Source organism: Echeneis naucrates, chromosome 3 (assembly GCF_900963305.1).
Source record: "Echeneis naucrates chromosome 3, fEcheNa1.1, whole genome shotgun sequence".
Taxonomy (NCBI): Eukaryota; Metazoa; Chordata; class Actinopteri; order Carangiformes; family Echeneidae; genus Echeneis; species Echeneis naucrates.
Genome location: NC_042513.1, coordinates 7,228,405 through 7,248,385, shown reverse-complemented (window position 1 = coordinate 7,248,385; position 19,981 = coordinate 7,228,405). Strand labels below are relative to the sequence as shown.

The 19,981-nt window shown below is 40.1% G+C and overlaps 3 protein-coding genes across 7 annotated transcripts; 1 reads left to right on the top strand and 2 right to left on the bottom strand.

The window, feature by feature from the left end:
* Positions 1-20: 20 nt before the first annotated feature.
* Positions 21-6,770, bottom strand: dcun1d2b (DCN1, defective in cullin neddylation 1, domain containing 2b). Of its 2 annotated transcripts, none has more exons than XM_029497626.1 (7): positions 6,402-6,770; positions 4,369-4,585; positions 4,117-4,285; positions 3,752-3,882; positions 3,534-3,616; positions 3,307-3,403; positions 21-2,472 (listed from the first exon to the last, which is right to left on the bottom strand). In XM_029497626.1, the coding sequence occupies exons 2-7, from the start codon at positions 4,541-4,543 to the stop codon at positions 2,393-2,395; spliced, it is 735 nt and encodes a 244-aa protein (XP_029353486.1). In that variant the 5' UTR covers positions 4,544-4,585; positions 6,402-6,770; the 3' UTR covers positions 21-2,392. The 2 variants fall into 2 exon arrangements, with proteins under 2 accessions (XP_029353486.1, XP_029353485.1); XM_029497625.1 differs by having other exon boundaries at positions 6,406-6,768.
* tmco3 (transmembrane and coiled-coil domains 3) lies at positions 6,062-15,365 on the top strand. 4 transcript variants are annotated; one of them, XM_029497623.1, is made up of 15 exons: positions 6,062-6,646; positions 7,896-8,026; positions 8,561-8,866; positions 9,048-9,215; positions 10,063-10,242; positions 10,631-10,831; positions 10,980-11,108; positions 11,194-11,286; positions 11,505-11,691; positions 12,501-12,618; positions 12,733-12,928; positions 13,026-13,176; positions 13,258-13,337; positions 13,429-13,578; positions 13,927-15,365. In XM_029497623.1, exons 3-15 carry the CDS (start codon positions 8,609-8,611, stop codon positions 14,038-14,040), a joined length of 2,025 nt encoding a protein of 674 aa, XP_029353483.1. In that variant the 5' UTR covers positions 6,062-6,646; positions 7,896-8,026; positions 8,561-8,608; the 3' UTR covers positions 14,041-15,365. The 4 variants fall into 4 exon arrangements, with proteins under 4 accessions (XP_029353483.1, XP_029353481.1, XP_029353480.1 ...); XM_029497621.1 differs by having other exon boundaries at positions 8,565-8,866; positions 12,501-12,928; XM_029497620.1 differs by having other exon boundaries at positions 12,501-12,928.
* A 718-nt stretch (positions 15,366-16,083) lies between these two features.
* LOC115041457 (potassium-transporting ATPase subunit beta) lies at positions 16,084-18,862 on the bottom strand. The gene is made up of 7 exons (XM_029498903.1): positions 18,751-18,862; positions 17,574-17,702; positions 17,378-17,491; positions 17,092-17,297; positions 16,921-16,983; positions 16,703-16,795; positions 16,084-16,242 (listed from the first exon to the last, which is right to left on the bottom strand). Exons 1-7 carry the CDS (start codon positions 18,860-18,862, stop codon positions 16,084-16,086), a joined length of 876 nt encoding a protein of 291 aa, XP_029354763.1.
* Positions 18,863-19,981: the final 1,119 nt, after the last annotated feature.

The window sequence follows — 19,981 nt, the reverse complement described above, 5'->3', positions numbered from 1 at the left end:
TTTATTCTCAACTTTTTTTCTTTTTTTTTTTTTAAGAAGACAATTTTATGGTATACTTCCGTGATAAAACAAAATATTCTGTAAATACCAGTTTTCTTAGTGGCAAAAATAATACTGTTTTGAGTAAAAATGATCTGTGTGACTAGAAACAGTTGATCGTACAATTGACAAATAAAAATGTCTCCTACGTACCGTATTGGCATACTGAATACTGAACGTCACATTTTCTCCAGATGCATCAGATTGTACAGTCAAACAAGAATCAACTGGGAAGAGCTCATATACACACACACCAACACATATCTACTTTGCTTGAACATGACATATTTACCAGCTCTTACACTGTTTTACAGTAATCATGAAGCTGATTTCTCTGCCACTCATCAACCTGGGACAGAAATCATGATTTCACTTCTGACCTGATTTGCCTTAACTTCCATATTTATGTATGTTTACATAAATATGAGAACTTAAAGTTTGTCTACCTAACAAAAACTAAAGGAAAATAATAATTTCCCCTGTACTTAGACACAGAGGGAAATAATCCATTGTTACGTCACGGTGATGACAAAAGTAGGCAGAACTAGTTTAGCGTAGCTTGTTGCTGTTTAGAACAAAAAGTATAGCTAACACTGATGCAAGTGTAAGAGGCCATCTGCCACCAGCTGACCTGGGCTTGATCTGTCTTTAGCCACAAAAAGGGGGATACAGTTAGCACAGAGTTTCTTAGTGTTTGTAATTATTCTTTAAGAGTAAGTAAATCTTATAAGGTGGAAAAGCATTGCTGCAATGGCTTGCTTGGGTTAAAAAGTCTTGTGATCACAGCTATCATTACAGTTGAATTTGTTTTTTTCATATAGTTGTGACCACATCAGGCTTTAATGAGGACTGGACTGCAGTAAATTGAGAAACACAATACTGCCCAGTCACCCATAGATGGCAGCACAATCTCAGGTAGTTCTGTGGTACTTCAACATGCCACTGCTGGCCAACAGTTGCTGATACTATCAAGCAGTGTAAACAGTTCAAATATTCTTGGCTGGGATGCAAAACGGTCTAATGCGCAAGTGAAATCTACTGTGATGTAGCTGTCCCCTGTAGCTCTATACAGTGCAGCCTGATACAAAATAATACAAATAAAATCCTAAAACAACAACAGTAAAAGTGTAAATCAGTGCAGTTTGTTGAATCGGCAAATCATCACCACCTGGATAATTAAAAACAGTCAATGTGCCAGTCATTTTCTCTTTGTGTACAGCAGTTTACACACTGCAAGGCTAAAGTAACGCAAACTCAAATGTGATGCAACACCATTTGGGAAATGTGAATTCTACTGTAAATGCTTGTTATGATCTAATCATGATTATATATGTGATTAGCTGTTTTCTTTCATATACATTTTTGTCTTCTAAAACTGCATCTATTCTTTTTTTGTACACATACAGTATTTTACAACTGTAACAGTAGTGATTCTGCTGGTGCTGAGCTCAAAAAGCATGCTGCTCTGTCCAACTTTCTGAGTACAAAATGTGGATATGAGGTTTTTTTTTTCAACGGATGCTTCATATTATTGAAACTAAATGAAAAATATTTAGCATTGTATTGTAAAAGAGGCGTTATGTTTTTTCTACACCCCCCCCCCACCCCCAAAAGAAATAAAACAAAAGAAAAAACCCAAACACTCACACGCACCAATACAAACTTACAATAACAAGCTAGCACTTATTTCCCACTCTCAATGATTGTTAGAGAGCTACACATTCGCAATCGAAGTGACGATAATGTTGATAACTTTTGCCCCCTCATCTGCTTCACACTAGTTGGGGGAAAAAAATTAAATAAAAAAAAAAACCATGCAGATTTCAGCACACAGCTCAATTCACAATTGACAAAGAGGCCATATCCTACTGCATCTATAACTCAATCTTCTGCATGTAATGAAAGCTCGCCCACACTGTCACCCATCATTGTGCCCTGGGTGCAGGTTAGTAAAGGGTGTCCACAGCAGCAGTTTGCAGTCGCACCCATAGGTGATTTGCCCATGAGTTTTTGGGTACCCATTATGTTCATATTGCAATTGCAAAGTCTGTCCTTGCCAGTGAAAAAAATAAAACAAAAATAAAAAATTATCTTCAATCGCCTGCTTTCGACTTTGATCTGCTTTTCCAGGTCACTGCCTAACCAAGGCATCTTATGTAGTTGGAAGAAGAATCTTAACAACAAGCTGCAGACAGGCTTATTGAGAAGTCAAAGTAGTCTCTTTTTGGCTCATTGGTTTAAAAAAAAAAAACAAAACAAAAAAAAAAACTCAATCAAAAAAGGAAAAAGAAGAAAAAAAAAAACAAACTGGAGAAGCACTAACTCCATCTGCTGCATGAAGCCACAACAAACACTATGTAATATTGCGTTTACTTCCCATCACAATCGGCCTGGCAAACTCCACAAAGTCATCTATGAGGACAGGCCATGCACCTGTTGAGGTGGGAGGGCAAAAAAAAAAAGAAACAGGATATTGGTTACACCTAGATAGAATTTAACACAAGTACTTAATTCATCAAAGCAACACTACCGGCTTGAGGGTGAATCTATTCTACTGTGGTTCTTCTTCAAACTATACTGAGAACAACTTTTAAACAAATTAAAGAGTGTTACTTTGTACAAGTTATAAAGCTGTGTTCAGCAGAATTCTCTGTTTCATGTAAAAAGGGTGAAGAGATCCCATCGACTCATATCACTCACACCAAGCAAAGTAAAAGTGAATCCAAAGGGGTGTAACTGTCAATAAATTAAACAAAGAAGAAGAAAACAAGATAAACAATCACCTAACATTTCCTTGATAGAGGCCATGCAATTTTAGAAATTATGATAAATATAAAAACCAACTAAATCATCAAAAGACTACTATTTTCATGAAGAAGTCTGTATAACTTTATCTCTCACTGGTAAGTTCCAACTGTTCCATCTAGTTGAATTATCTGCAAGTAAAAAGAAGCTCTATTTATGTATTTTTTCTTCACATAAAAAATGAAGAGAAGTAGGACTTTCTCCAGGCCTGAGTATAGATCAGCTTGCCTGCTGCAATGCCCCCAGCAATCTCCACAGAAAATTAAATCCAGCTGGTGGAACAGGTGAACCTGATCTCAGTTTAACATATTATAAATTATATTCATGCAAATCACTGAGTGAATTAGTGTCGGGTATTACATGCATTAGGGTTAATATGAATTGTCAGATTACATTTTAATAGAACCACACATGCACTTTAATCAAAGACTGCCTTCATGCTGAAAGCCTTCCCAGGCTCACCTTCCTCATCATAATTGGACATGTCATCTGCAATCATGTTGCCAAAGTCTAAGAGGAGGTTCCATGTGTCCTTAGGAATTGAGCGCTTGTGATGCTCCTGAATGCAACACAAAAACAGTATAGAGGTTATGTTGTAGTGCACATTAACCTTCATGAAAATTCTAATAACTTAATCCATGACACTGCCACAGTAGTGCTTCTTGATTTTTTTTATATATGGATTTTACCAGCAGGAACCGGTTCCAGAGATCCAAGAACTTGAAACGACCTGTGAGAACTAGATTCCAGTAAGCCACAGCCATCTCTAGGTCTACGGTAGAAAGTAATGACATTTCAAGATTGAATACATTGTTTTTTGATAAAATACATGTGAACTTTTAAAGACAGAAGCATGTCTTTTGTGAAGGCCAAAATGATGGCTCTTACATTCAGTTCTTTGGCTCACCTAAGCCTTTCTGGCCAGGATTCTTTGCAAAGTTAAAGGTAAACTGGTAGAAGTCTTTGAACTTCCCTGTGTCTTTCAGCTCCTGCTCTAGTCTGGGAAGCATTGCCTTGAGTTTTTCAGGACTGTCACAGCTGGAGTAGACAGTGAGGACAGATAGACCAAAAAATAAAATAAAATAAAAATCAGACTTCCAAAATTCCCGTTCTTGTTGTATGAGGAGTACAGAATTGCACTTTTAACATTCTGGAGGCTATACAAACCTTTGTATCTTCTTCACCATCATCATCATCAAACACTGCCAATAATGTGCATTTTCTAATCACTGGTATTTAAGTGACATCTCTTTAACTGTGAGTGTTGCTCACCCTAGCTCAGCCATGCCATCCAGAAACTCCTTCCTGCTGAACTCGCACTGTGTGGCTGCCCCGAACTTCCATGCCACCACAAGTATGCTCATGCTAGCTGGGTCCAAGGTCAGGTCATCACAAAACTGCTGGATCCCATCAATACCTATCTTATTCTCATCGTGGGGGTCTGCAAACAAGAGTGAGCAAAATAATATGTAATGTTAAGAGGCATGACTGCTGCTGCTGATTAACATTAGTTTTGAAACTTGCCTTTGTATCTGTTGTAGAGCTGCTCCAGCTTCTTACGATCCACTGAGGTTTTCATGGATTCTATGTAGTAGAGGTCTGGGTTTTGGAAGTAGTTGTCTGTGGCCACTTCTAGTTTCCAGTCATTCTGCGTCAGACAATACACAGCTGTCCTCTCTCCGGCTTGTGTAAAGGACATGAACTGCCGAACCTTGTCTTTCTGTGATGATTTCAACTTGTGCTGTAAAGCAAGCAGACAAGCAGGTTGGAGAAACCTGCATGGACTGGAAGAAGCTGTGTCGCTCTGTTAAACCTCTGCACAGACACACAAGACACAAGGTTTGCTGTGTTACAGTAACATTTGATGATTTTAGAAAATTTTCAGCTCTAGATTTGAACCCAGGCCCTCACAAAATATGAGGAGTTTGTTTGTTCTTTGGTTTTGCGTAGTTGCAGATTTTCCAGGCAAACACTGTATGAGGAATTGCTCAGAGCAAATAAACATGAGGTCTCCAAGACCCCTGTCAGGCTGTGGGACTGTGAAACGAGTGCCTCCTCGGGTAGGAAAATAGCAGAGAGATGCATGTGGAGCTGATGACACCAACACCCTGAACGTTTTTAATATCTGAATGAGAAGTGCAAGGCTTTTAATTCTCACAGCCACAAATCACTTCCTGTAATATTCAATACCGAAATGATGTGTGTGGAATACACTTCACTTCATGACTGACGTGCAAAGCTAAATGTTTATATGAGTTCACGTGCAAATACTTTCACAGGCTCCCCCTAATTCACCAAAACACTGCGTCGGACGGACATCCAGAAGCGTGCACATCTTCTGATCAAACAGCATGTACAGGGAAAGGCCAGTGTTTGTCGACCCACTTTCCCCGGAGAAAAGAAGAGAGAGGAGGGAGGGAGTGGGCTCTCTCCTGATCCGGGCCAGCAGCGTAGGTGAGTTACCAAAAAGGGAAAAGGTTTTGTTCTGCAAGTGTCCTGGTCCCTGAAGATACCAGCAACTGACCTTCCATCTCCCCCACAGCCCCGACACACATCAGCCTCACAATGCGACACTTGGCTTAGGACACTCCGCTCCTCCGTGTCGGTGTTTCCCGCCAGTGTTAAAAAGGCCGCCGATACCCCGTTTTCAGTCTAGCCTGGCGGCGGCCAGAGAACTGACCCGGTTTCTTTATTTCAATCTTACCTACCATTTTCTCACCCGCTGTTTTGCCCAACTTGATATCCAATTACCCGTGGTGCGCATGCGCGACAAGAATGCGCTGCGTTCACGGGAGTTTCAGTCCTGCAGCGCTGCACTCTCACAGGCCCTGTGTCCGCCGTGCACTTAGCCCACCAGCCCTCTGCACCGCCGGACGACTGTTCCAGCGAAAATACCTCCTCACTGTTCACATGGCGCTAACTGAGCCGCACCTCCGTTTGATGACACTGCTTTAACTCACGATGAGTTTACATTTGGAGAGAGAAACACATGCGCTGAGCAGCGTTAGAAATGCGCCGTTGCCATTTAAAAGAAAACACAACAAGTGAAACAACCGCCAGTGTGTGTGTTAAAGTCAAAAATAACCTGTGAGCAGCCGTCAACGTGGAAATGCACTTGACACAGGTTAGCAAAAAAAAACAAAACAAAAAAAAAAAAAAACACAACACCTGAAAACTACAACTCCCATATCAAATCTGATAACCGTGTTTAGGAAGTAATCTGAAGATGGATCTAAATCACATCGACACACACATGAAACACAATTGTTGCGTTGCGGCTGAGGTTAGCGTTTAATGTTTCCTCGCGTCACGTCTCGATCAGAAACTAAACGTCCTTGCTAACGTTAGCGAAGTTGTGTTAGCTGCGTCGTTGTGTTGTTTTGGCACTGCGTGTATGTGTTTGTGTGCGGGAGAGAGAGAGAGAGAGAGAGAGCGAGAGCTCCAACTTGGCTTTGCCCGGAGCTCCAGGAGAGAAAAACATATTGAACTTTGTACACACAGACACAGGCTGAGAGTGAACCCCAAATGGGGATGTAATCGCCGGCAGCAGCGCTCACCTACCTGGGCGTCGTAGCTGTAGCCTGGCCGGTGCTCCCCCGGATAATGTTACCGACGGCCGGAGTAAACAGCAAGTTATTCCCCGAGTGAGCCGGTAAACGCCTGCACCGACTCCAGCTATGTGGCAGAGGAGGAGGGGTGTCGGTGCTGCGGCACAACTACATGATTGTTCCCGACCTCTCCTGCCTCCTCCTCGGTCGTGGAGTGGCGTGAAGAGCCTGGAGGGTTTACATATATCTCGCAGGTAGTGCCAGCCTTTTCCTTGTGTTTGTTATCTTTTATTTGGCTGACTGCAGCAGCGAACTATATACGAATATATTCATTGAGGGGAACTGAGTGATTTGTGTTTGGGAGACCGTACAAGTGAATTAGTTCCGGGTTTGTCCGGAGTGTGTGTTCGTCTGTGAGATGTTACTCTTGGCTTTCATGATTTCCGTGATTTCCATAGTTTTCTTCCTTTTATTCAGCTGTTTGTGTCTGCCAGCTACACGCAGCCGACAGGCTTTAGTTGATCGGCAGTCAAAACCTTTCAGGCCAGAGCTGGAGAGATACTGAAAAGTACTGGCCTTGATTACAGTTTGTACAGAACTTGATTATTATCATCCAATGAGTTGTTCAACATTATTCCATTAAATGAGAAAACAATCTTTTTACAAGAGCTGCAAACAGCATGTCCTCCATATATCTGGTTTTGTCAGACCAAAAAATCATAGTTGTCAGTCATTCATTTTCTGTCAGTGAACTAAATGATTAATCCAGCAATTGTTGCACCTAAAATTTTCTTGATAAATTAAGTTCACAAAACATTAGAAACCAGTGACAAAGAGCTTATGCAGTATCCAAGGTTGTGTCAGCAGTCCAAAAAACCATCCAAGTTTTCACATTTAAGAGAATGCGCCTTCAGAATTTTAATTTTATTGATTAATTAATGCGGCTCTACTTTTGACACTACTGCAGTTATTTATCAGGTTTAGATACTTTTCAGATTAGGTATATACGCACTCACATGTTTTACAATCGGCTGTTGAAATGCTGCATAGATTGCTCCAGTAATTCATGAAGCTCTCCCTCTACTGACTGCATCATTACAATCAAGCTTGCATACCACTTGTCTGCAGAAGGAGTTATTTTACCTTTTATTTGACTTATTCGAACTATTTCTTTTTATAAGTAAATTTAGAATGCAGGATTTTTAATTGAGTTGTCTTACACCGTGGTATTTGTTCCTTAATTTACTAGTAAATTATTTGAATACTTCCTCTGCTACTCCTGCATTTGTTTGCACTTTAGCAGCACTCCTGTGGCCACAGAGCAGTCTGGTTAAAAAAAAATGCTGTTTTAAATGATTTAATCCTTGGCAGAGTTTTCCCTTGGTTGGTTTGAGTTGGCCTGTATCCCAATATTAAAGATTGAAACATCCTTTTATCAAAAGTAATACATTTTTAGAAATGAAGGCACTGAGGTAATTTTTATATGTTTATTCTCTTTGGCAGCCAAGCACAGAAGAGTGGTGCTATTGATTTCCAGCAACAGTAGCAGAGTGGCTACAGTCCAGCAGTAGGAAGAAGGACAAAGAAACCGACTGGAAAGTCAACCTTGCTCAGTTTGCCCAATGCTCACAAAGGTGTGGAGCAGCTTGGCTATGAGCTGAATATATTCAGTTATTATGGTGTGGTAGTAAAAGCTTTGTAAAGCATCAGATTGGCAGCAAATGGTAGAAAAAGGGATTCTGTTGAAAATAAAAAAGTTTCTTTATTTGAAACACTTCTATAGAAAATACAGGAACCTATACAGACAGAATAGGCAAGCAAATTGAATGTAACACACCTATCATATCACCACTCACAGCAACCAGTAGGACAGGTCACAGGTGTGTATACACAACTGAAACTACAGTCTGCCAAAAGATTTAGTCTTCGTTGGGATGGTGCAAGAAAGAAAAAAAAAAACACATTGTCCAATGCCTATAGGTTTATTCTCATGAAGTGTGTTTAGAAAAGACATTTTGTGAATATAAACATATCTTGAAAGGATAAATATACATTTTGAGGAATTCAGGAGTAATTGTTGTGGAAGGTTTTGAGCCACAGATTTGGTTAGAGCAGTGGAACAGTGTCGCTCACTGATGACCTTTTCGTCTTGCTCTTTCTGTTCCCAGTCAGGTTTCTTTCTCTACATGCTTGTGAAGACATAGGTAGAGATTTGGATGCAGGTGGTATTTTGGCTGCTGTGCCTTGACCTGGCGGGGGCACTTGCTGTGCTGCAGAAGAACCAGGTGGCCCAGAATGCCATCAAGCTTTATCGAAGCAAGGGGACCAGACCAGGGCACAGCTGGGTGGCCAGCAACTGCAAGCGCCTGGTGGGTCTCCTGCGTCAGAAGAATGTGGCGGTCAAGAAGCTGGCTGCTGCTGCTGATGCTGTTGCAAAAGACCGGGCCCTTTCAGAACCTGAAAAACACTTCCAGGTACCAGACTGAGAATAAACATCAGAGGAAGCAAATGTGCTGTTTGAAGCAGAACTTAGAGTTGTGTTTTTGACTGTAATTTTCATTGCTACATTTTCATTCTGTAAGTCCTGAGGGAGACCATATGCAGTGGAGTAACTCTACAGCTTAAAAAATGACTGGTCTCTTCATCTGCATTCAGGTTCACACCCTGGAGGTGTTTCAGAAGGAGCTGAATGAGAGTGAGCACCTGGTGTTCCAGGCTGTGCACAGCCTGCAGAGAGCGCTGCAGGGTGACTACAGGGACGTGGTCAACATGAAGGACAGCAGCAGACAGAGACTGGAAGCTCTCAGGGAGGCAGCTATAAAGGTGAGGCCATTGTGGTCGGCAGTAGATAAGGCACTAGAGGGCACCAATTCAGCTTTTTTGTAGTTGGGTGTTTGGTTTGTTTTGTTTTGAGTTTTTTTTAGGTTAAGTGATTGACATTTTGTTAAATGCCATGTGTGTAAAATAATAAAATATAACCATGTTGCCGCCTTCAAAATTGTCTTATTTTTTCCAAGCAGCAGTTGAATACATAGAGCAGGTCTTCCCAAACTTCAGAGTGTCGCCGCCCACTTTAAAATCTGAAAATCTCTCATGGCCCACCCAACAACTCTGATCAACACACAAGACGAATTATTTCTTCTTTTTATTTCATCAACAGAGCAACAATAACGTGCACATTAAGAATCCATCTACAAACATGCAACAATCTCTCTCTCTCTCTCTCTCTCTCAATAAAAAAAATAGGTCAGATAAATGAAGAATAACTGGCAATTTAAATCACATGGCTTTGTTTATTAGTTGTGATTACTTTTAAAAATTTAAATATTTAACTATAAATATTTAATGGTAACTTCAAACTTAATTACAAAATAGAAAATGACTTCTCAAGGCCCACACTTTGGGAATCACTGATATAGAGGCAGCAAATCTTCATCTGTCTATCAGCTAATCAGTGGCTTGAGTTTTAGATATTATTGTGTTACTGTCATTCTGCAAAATGTTGTCCAGAAAAACGGTTAAAGCAAGTAAAACCATCAAAATCACCTGAGTGTTTTCATATTGTGTTCCTTTGGTTTGTGAGCTGAGCGTATGTTACAATATGCTTCACTGTTTGTTCAGCTACATGCTAATGCATTCTTATCTGTTTGACCTTGTTGTCACTCTTCAGGAGGAGCAAGAGTATGTGGAGCTTGTGGCTGCCGAGAAGCATCAGCAGGAAGCTGTTAAAAGTGCTTTGGCCCAGAACAAGACCCTGTCCATACTGGATGAAATCCTGGAGGATGTCAGAAAAGCGGCAGACAGGTTAGAAGAGGAGATTGAGGAGCACGCCTTTGACAACAATAAACAGGTCAGCAAACAGCACAATTCATCATTTTTAATAAGAGAAGTTTATGAACTGTGTGTCTACTTCAAATGCTTGCTCATGAAGGCATTTGTTGGGTCTCTTTAACAACTACATAAAGAGTTTGGTCAAGGCTCTATATGTAAAGTGCCTTGATGTAACTCTGTTATGAATTGGTGCTATATAAATACATTTTATTTGGTTTTATTAAGAACCAGCGCGAATGTTTGAGCCATTTAGAATTGATCCCCTGCATGTGTTTTGAGAAGCTTGTGTCTTGGAAAGCAATATATTTCCAAATCCAAACTGATGCATAAAAATTGCAGGCATACAAATCAAAGCATCAAGTTAAAGCATCAAATTGCATTCTTCCATACTCTGGTTTGCCCTCTAGATGAAAGGAGTGAATGTAGAGGCAGTGCTGAGAATCGAGGAAAATGAGGAAAATGGAGGGAAGAGGAAGAACAAATCCAGGCAGAAGGAAGTGGAAGATGACTTGGGGCTGAGCATGCTCATTGACTCACAGAACAACCAGTATGTTCTGACTAAGCCACGAGACTCCACTATGCCAAGAGCAGACCACCACTTCATCAAGGTGAGATATGAATGCTTTATTCTGGCTAGAGAAGAGGTGGAATCCCATCAAGTTTTTCATTTAATACTTAGTAATAATGATTATGGCTAGAGACTAGAGCCTCACTACTATTAAACCAGCCTTTTCATTTTCATCTGTCTATCTGCAGGACTTGGTGTCAGTGGTGATGTTGTCCTTACCTTGTGGCTGGATGTGCACTCTAGTTGGTCTTCCTCCAATGTTTGGATATATCATCTGTGGAGTCCTGCTTGGTCCTTCTGGACTCAACAGCATCAAGGTGTGTGTCTGTGTGAGTCCACCATGTGAATGTCATTTGAATGGCATCTTTAATTTGAAGCTCCTCTCTTCTTGTTGTGTTGCAGTCTATGGTCCAGGTGGAGACTCTTGGAGAGTTGGGCGTATTCTTCACTCTTTTTGTGGTGGGGTTAGAGTTCTCGCCTGAGCGCCTTCGAAAGGTAAACAGGAGGGAATTTAGGAATGAAACTGTACAACCATATTCATTCATTGTTGTATGTCACTGTGAGGAAATACCACATGAAGATCGCAGCTTTCACTTGTAAACATGCAGAATACTTGAACGTGGCCTGATATTTCGGTTCTTGACCCTTTTTTCTAATTGATGTTTCCTTGTTTAATTGGTGATTTTCTAAAAATTTGGAATCTGTGTGTGTAGGTATGGAAGACATCAGTTCAGGGTTCATGCTACCTGAGTCTGCTGATGGTGGGGGCCGGTTTGCTTTGGGGACAATTCTTGCATATCCGACCCACCCAGACCGTCTTCATCTCCACCTGTCTTTCCCTGTCCAGCACTCCACTGGTGTCCCGCTTCCTAGCGGGAGGAAGCAGGGGGGATAAGGAGGGTATGTTGGTAAATCTGTCCAAAGACACACTGCCAGTCATAAGCTATTCTTCCGATTCTTACTGAAATTTAAGCCGCCAAATTTAAGTGAATAAATTGGCTCGAGTTAAATAATTAAAACCTGAGGAAAATAAACCTTACACCACCAAAAACCTGAGAACAGTGAAAATTTTCATTAAAAAAATTGATCAAAAAATTTGTTTAACCACAGTTTAAGCAACAGGGAAGAGAAACATAGTGTTTGAACAAACTGTTATACCCATTGAAGTATTATTTTGACAATACAGTATTGTATTTTACTATCAGTATGATAAGAAAAAGTCAAGTATCAAACAAAAAAAAAAAAAGAATCCTACTATGTTTACATTCTGGGTAAATATGTCTCATACAAGAATGTTTCCATGGGGCTGTACCCCCCTTCAATGTTTTTGAATCACGGCAGTGGTGTTTTTGTCAAATATTGTTATCACAGTGAAGTTGACCTTTGACCATTTAATTATAATATGTCACTTCATCATTTTCATCCTGTTAAACCATTGTCTTAATAAGCATATTAATTTGTGAGTTATGCAAATATACAAGCTATGCACACAACAATAAGATCATCGTTGAGTTGGAGGTCATGTTTGTATAAAATTTGAAGAAAGCGACCTTTTAAGGTCTTACTGACATATTATGTTTACAAGAATGGGAAAGATAAGCCACATGAAGATGTAAAGCATCTTGTCCCATAATCGCAGGTGTGGAGGAACAAAGAGAAAGGGACGGTGGCTTACTGTGATGTTTTGTGTTTGTGTGTGTGTGATGCAGGCGACCTGGACTACAGTAGTGTTCTTCTTGGGATGTTAGTGATGCAAGATGTTCAGCTCGGCCTCTTCATAGCAGTCATGCCAACTCTGATCCAGGCACAAAGTGGAGACTTGGATAGGTCAGATAGTCTTTTTCTTTCTCTGTGTGTTCTGTCCCCCCAAAAAAGCATGCACACACACACACACACACACACACAGCTTTATGAATGCGTTGATTCCTCTGTGCACCACAGTTTCCTGTTTGGAAGTCTCCACGTGCTGTACCTCCTGGCCCAGGTCCTGGCGTCTCTGGCTGCTGTGTTGCTGCTCTGTTTGTTACTCAAATCATACCTGATAGGGCCCTATTACAAGAAACTGCATGCTGAGAGCAAAGGCAGCAAGGAGATCCTGGTGCTGGGGATGGCAGCGTTTGTCTTTTTCATGCTGACAGTATGTTTCTTCAGACGACTTCACACCATTTTTTTTCTTACCCTGTTGCAGAGGCTATCTATGTTGAGTGTTTTCCTCTTCCTGATGTCTTTTCTAGATAACTGAGTTCCTGGATGTTTCTATGGAGCTGGGCTGTTTCCTTGCTGGAGCTTTGCTGTCCACGCAGGGTCACATGGTCACTGCAGAGGTCATGGGATGCATCGAGCCTATCAGAGATTTCCTCGCCATCATCTTCTTTTCCTCCATCGGTCAGATTTAACAAGACCTTTGTGGCCATTGTTTAAAACATGACATATTGGCTCATACTGTGCGTTGTTGTGCTGCTGCAGGTCTTCACGTGTTCCCGACATTTGTGCTGTATGAGCTAACGATCCTGCTGGTGCTAACACTCACGCTCGTCATTATGAAGGTACAGCACTATTCTGGCTTTTGGTTTTTTCCTTCATGACTTCAAGATCACCTTTCTCTCATTTCTGCTTTCCTTTGTCATTTCCTTCCAGTTCATCATGGCTGTGCTGGTGCTGTCAGCAATCTTGCCTCCAGGCTCTCGACACATACGATGGATCGTTTCAGCTGGTTTGGCGCAGGTCAGCGAGTTCTCCTTTGTCTTGGGTAGCAGAGCACGTCGGGCTGGTATCATCTCTAGAGAGGTAAGTGACAACATGTATTGCAAGTGTTGACATTCACTCGCAGTGCAAATATGTCTTTTATTCTGGTCTACATAATCGTCTTATTTGCTTTGTAATTTGTTGTCCTGTTGCATTTCCTGTTTTTTTTTTTTTTGAGTGTGGGGTTTTTAGTTTTTTTATCTAATACCACAGTGTCACTGTGATACACAGTCCAGTGTCTGAATTCTAAATGCCATTATTTAAAAAGCAAAACAAAACACTGTCAGAGTGAACACGTGCAAAATATGCATATAGTATTGGTACAGTGTAGCTTCCTATGAAAAATTGATTGCTAAAATATTCTATTATCTGTCTGGACTCTCTGCTCAGGTGTACCTGCTGGTTCTCAGTGTCACCACTCTGAGTTTGCTGTTGGCTCCTGTGCTGTGGAGAGTTACCACACACAGATGGGTTCCCCGGGCTGAACACAAGACAATCCCATGACCAGACAAACTTCAGGCCAACAGTTCCTGCATATATTGACTGTTACACAGCCGTCATATCACAAGGAGCAGCAGTCCAGTTTTATTAGTCCATTCCAGAAACATGTTTACACCCACAACTACATGGCATAGCATGTTGGACCAAATGTTCTTTCTCTCCTTTTTCCTCTTCTTGATTTAACAGATTCTGTCCATTCCTCTCAGGAGGAAATTAAACATCATCAGCTACTTTTTGGCTGGAAATCCTTTCTCCAACTTTCTTTCACTATATCCAAGGATTAGTGGAGCAGTGGTGCATATACAGTGACAACTATAGATGTCTTATTGTACAACACAACTTTAGTAGTTATAGGTTTATAATTATTTACAGGCATAGGTCATACTATCAAACCCTTCCATCAGTCAACATCCTTGAAGCCTGGAAACCTGATGTGGATCGCACCAGCTTCAGTGTAGATGCACAAAAAGTGGAATTTCTTCCAGCTCTGATAGTTTTTATTAAAGCAGGCACCAAAAAAAAAAAAAAGGTTTCTGTTGACATGCCTTCATGTGCACTTTGAAACTCCAAGTTGCCTATTCCTTATAGCAATCACGAGGTCTCAACTCAGCTGATTTTCTGATGATTTATTATTATTTTTTTTTAATAGGAAAGTAATGTTTTAGTTTTTGACATCACTGAACTAGACTTATATCTTTTAAGATAGTTGGCTATGGCTGACTCTGGTTCTGAAGTACAAACCTTCTACCTGCTGTATTTAAGAGTTGGTATGTGTAGTTTATTTGGATTATTGTACTATGTGTGTTTTGGTGTGATAACACATTTTTATGTCACCTCAAAGCTACAATAATTCTTATTACTAATCTCCTATTACTTACCGAAAACCATGGTTCATTATGCATCTGTGCAAAACGGAAGAATGTAGATAGTCAAATAAAATTTTAGGCAGAAGCTCGAAAAACAACCAGACTTTATTTGCTTACATGTAAAGAGAAATCATGCACTAGTTACCACTGAATGTCCCAACGTAGGTGCCTGCAGAACAGAAGAAAGACTTTGAGCAGTATGCACCTCTGAGGCATGTTGTGTTGGATACATCTTAAAACTCATAATGTGCAATGTAATTTTGTGTTATCTGGCCACATTACTGGGTGTTTTAGGTGTAATAATGTGCTCAGATATTTTCCACCAGTTTAGTTTACATATGTGTGTTGGTGGCCATGACTAGTACTTGTTGGCACTAAGAAATGCTGTATTCATGAAAAAATGATGTGTGTTTTTAACTGTTTGATTAATTCAATCATTTATTAAAAAGATGATAACATGAAGATGATTTTCTTGGATTTATATTTACATCACATCCTCTCTACAAGGTCCAGAGGAGATGCTGAGTTACTATGTGTAAATCCATGTGACCGAACATTTGCTTAATCACCCAGCATCTAATATTTCTAATAAGTCAGTGAAACCTGGCATGGTAATGGAGTAAATATCAACAGTGGATTGGATAGCCCCACGTTTGTGTGTGTGTGTGTGTATCACCTTTGTAAGCTGATAACCCAGAAACTATGCAGTCAGCAGATTTATCATCACATCATCCTATTAGCGGGGATACTAATAGGCTGCAGACTGTGAGTAGATCCTTACAGGTCCACTGCATCAGTTTTCATAAGTGATAGTTTGTTTTATGGTGCTTGTACAAGCTAAAAAAAAATCCCTTGAGCAGTAAGCTATATAAAATATTTCATGAGGCCAAACTGCAAAGATTTTTGGTCTAGAAAATTAATTTTCCATTTCACACATCCTTCAAATTGAAAGATTTCACTGTTCTATTTAAAGACAAAGTTGACAAATCAGTCAGCAAAGCATGACAAATCACATTTACAAAATAACATCAGGGTTTTAAATTGGCCTATACTGTAAGGTTAAAATGAACATATATGTTATTTAACAGAATCAATAATAATATGTGGACACCTGCTCCTTCTTTAATCCTGACAAGGTGATATGATTATCGGATATTTTGAGCATCTTGTTTTTTCTGTCTCATTTCATTGCTTTGAGGTAGAAGATGACTTTTCCTTCGTAGGGGTCGTGGTAGTTTTCATAGCTGATCTTGTCAGAGACCACTCGACACTGGATCTTAGCGTGCCTCTCTCTGACCAGGCTGAACCGAACAGCCACCAACGGATTGACATAAGTAGGCTGAGGAAATATTAAAAAATAGTGTATGAACACTATTTATGTTGTATGCTACAGTTAGTTAATTTAGAAATGGGTTAAATGGGTGAAACTGGAATATTAGAGGTAACACCTGATTTTCTCGCAGAGCCTAAAGATTACACAAAATTACCTTGCAAGATTTGATAAAAATGGGCACAAACACATTTTAAACTTGGGGATCTGCAGGTTTATGGCAGCTGCGACTTTACCTGTGATTTCCCTTATACACATCATGAAGGATCATTTGTCTTTTGACAATGATCAGTAATAATAACTGAGCCTTCTTAATGGCTTTAACATTTCTGCTGAAAATTACATCATGTTAAACAACAATAACATAAGTGATGCATGTTGAGTTCAAAATGCAGTCTTATTTTAAGAGAACATTTCAGTAACACAAACAAGCTGTATCTTACTAGAGGCTCCTGTTTTTCTAGCTCACCTGTGCAAGTTTTCCATAATAGGGGAAGTATGAGAGATCCATAATTCCCCTGTCAGGGAAATACTCAATTTTGTCCACATTGTTCTGTCCTTCCTATAAAACAACACATACAAACAAGGAAGATAGATTAAATGAACAATTTCATAATGAGAAAGAATTAAAACTATCTTTAAAACATATTAAAACTGTCAAAATGAGTATGTGCAATTGTTTCTCACCAGTATTGTGCAGTTGACATATGGGGGAAAGTCAGTCTGATTAGAAGGCAAAAAGTCAATGATCTGCAAAAGCAAAACAGAACATTTACTGTTTTTGTTGAACGTGATTTAATTTTTTTTTTAAGTACTGCAGTATCAAATTAATTAAAGGGATTTAGTAATAAAATGTACCCTGTTCATCTTAATGACAACACAAGGCATGCTGCAGTTGTAGCCAAAAGTTGGGTCTGTGAATCCTGAGCAAGCTCCCAGCATGCTTTGTGTGAAGGGACATGCCCACTTGGTGTGGTGAGGGCCAGAGAACGTTTTCTGGATGAAGTACTTTCCCTTGGTGCAGTTATAGTTGTTACATTCAAGCTGCTTGGTGTCATTGTAGGCTGAAAGCGAGAGCAAGAAAGACATTTTTGCATTTCATTACATGAAATATGGGATAATCGTCCAACAAATAAATACTAACGCTCCAGAAACTCATGAAGGATGGTGGACATCTTCATCCAGCTCTTCTTGTCTGATGTGTTGTAGCTGATTTCAATCACCTCCTCTCCGTAAGTGTCAGGCCACACCATCACCCCTGAGCAATCAAACAGAGAGCTGGTCAAGAGGCTGTGACGTTGAATTCATTACTGTGTCTGCTTCTTGTATTGTTGTTTTACCTGGAGATTTTAGCCGGTCCTGGTAGTCAGGAGCATATGGGCTTAAGGTGTACATGAGCACATAGATGGCCAAAGAAAAGAGGGCCGTCATCACCACGTAGAAGGCAACATAATACAGACTGATGTACACTGTGAAGAAGAGAGAGGAGTACTTTTTTTTCATTAACACAATTAATCAGTTATTAATTGATGTATCACCTTTTTGTGTTTGAGCCCCTCTGATGCTGTCAAATGTCTCATTTGAAATAGCTGTTGCACATGTTTCTGTACCCGGTTATGGATAATAGTATATGGTAATGTAAAGGTGGTAGACGTCTGTCATATTTTTACATTGCACACCTGTAGGACAGTGAAAAAGGAAGAAGCACAGAAGTGCCGTAGAAAATGTGTATGTCTGTAGAGGTCAAAGTGTCCTCTGTCAGTGTGCACTCAATTTAACCTGAATGTAAGATCAAACAAAACATAACTGCACCTTATCTCACTACATCAGCTTACCTCTCCTTCTCAATATTCTGCAAACATACACTTCACTGTGGTGATAGTAAAAGGACAGAAAGGTGGGCAGAATGGTACATATGAATTACGTATGGCTTAGATTTTGTGTGTGTGTGTGTGTGTGTGTGTGTGTGTGTGTGTGTATGCGATTTAGAACATATACAACTTTTATACATCGATCTGTGACTGTTTCAAGAATTCATTTTAGCATTCAATCCTCAGTTAATCCATCAATGAACTTTGATTTGAACAAACCTTAATGTTGATATTGTTGTTTTTTCTTTAAGTTGTTTCAGATAAAAATAATAATATAAATACAATTTAACCCAATTTACCAGCTTGGGTTTAAAATGTAAGGACTGGTATAGTATTCCTCACATGGTCACACGGTTCTTTTCTCAATGTCTGACAGCGTCGTTCACCAGCAATGTAAAATGATGCCATATGGTGAGGACATGAAGCTCTTGACAATATAAATCAATCAGCGTAACTTCCCTGCAAGAACACTCGTCTCAAGTAAACCCTCACTACCAATGAATGAAAAATAACTTGTAGACTACTTTAAGCAATTCCTACAGAATAAAATATTATATAATATGAAGGGTAAAGGTATTTCTGCTCTGTCCAAGTTTTCTTCAGCATCTTGTGACAATGGCTAATGAAGCTGTTGTTTTATTCCTACCCCATTTCTCTGGTGTCCTCCCCATAAATGTCCCATTATCAGAGTTCCAGACAAAACGACCAAAGTCTTCACATCGCTGCCCGCAGGTCCTCTTCTCCTTCAAGGTGGCCATGATGGATCCACTACTGACTTCACTCAACTGTAACTCTCAACTCTTTTCTCAAAGATAGAGAATAAATAGAGGTATTTGTTTTATCCTTTCTCCTGTTCCTCCCCAACAAAGTCCCCTTAGGAGTGTGCTGTGTGTCAGTCCCCCTGTCTAGTTTTGTGTTACAGTAGAAACTGATACTTGCTCCCTGGATGTCGTCCCAGAGTGTGATGGATGCATTATCTCATGCTCACTATTTATAAGGTCACGATAAGGCGGGCAGCGTGGAGGGAAACTGAGGTGGGCCAGCGTGAACAGGTGAACTTCATAGGGATCACCTTGAACACACCTTTTACAAGTGTAAAGAAAAATAAACAAAAAGCTGCATTTGTCAGAGTCTGTTCTTGCTGAAGTGCCAATTTTGCCTCAAAACCCAGTACTTTTCTGATTGTAATAAAAAGGACATTTAAAAAATGGAATTTCCAAACTATTTAGCAAATGTTATGAAGCTGCTAAACTAATACGGTGAACATTCCTGAGTCAATTCAGGTTTTGAGCTGTAAAGAATGAAACAAGTTTTTAAACGAATGAAGACAAGAAAAGTCTAGGATGGCGTATTGAATGATGTGAACACCTGGTCTTGTGTCCTTCGTGTCTTTTTTCTTCTTTATTTCTGTAACAGTGGCCATTGTGCCACTTTCTCTTGGTCAGCTTCATTACCAGCCCACCACATGCATACCGTTTCTCCCTCTCCCCTCCATCTCTCCTTCTCACATTCAATTCCTGTTCTTCCTTTACCATGCATCTTTCATGTTTTCCCTTCTCTTCATCCGCAGTGTGAACATGGGTCAACACAGGATAACGCATTACATAGCAGATAAATCCCCTTGAGGAAATGTGATGAGTCAGGGAGATCTGCATGTGTGTAAGAGGAAGGGAATGGATAGTGAGAGAGTCATTGAAGGAAATGCTGGGCTCTCTGTGCCTCTCTGTAGCGGGCAGATGATCATATGTATGATACGCTCTGCTTCTGAATCACTGGAGGAAGAAGAAATCCAGATAACACCTATCTGGTTTTCAGTCATTCATCATCTTCTCTGCTGCCTTCACTTTTTTTTCCCATCTCCTCATCTCTGCGCTCAT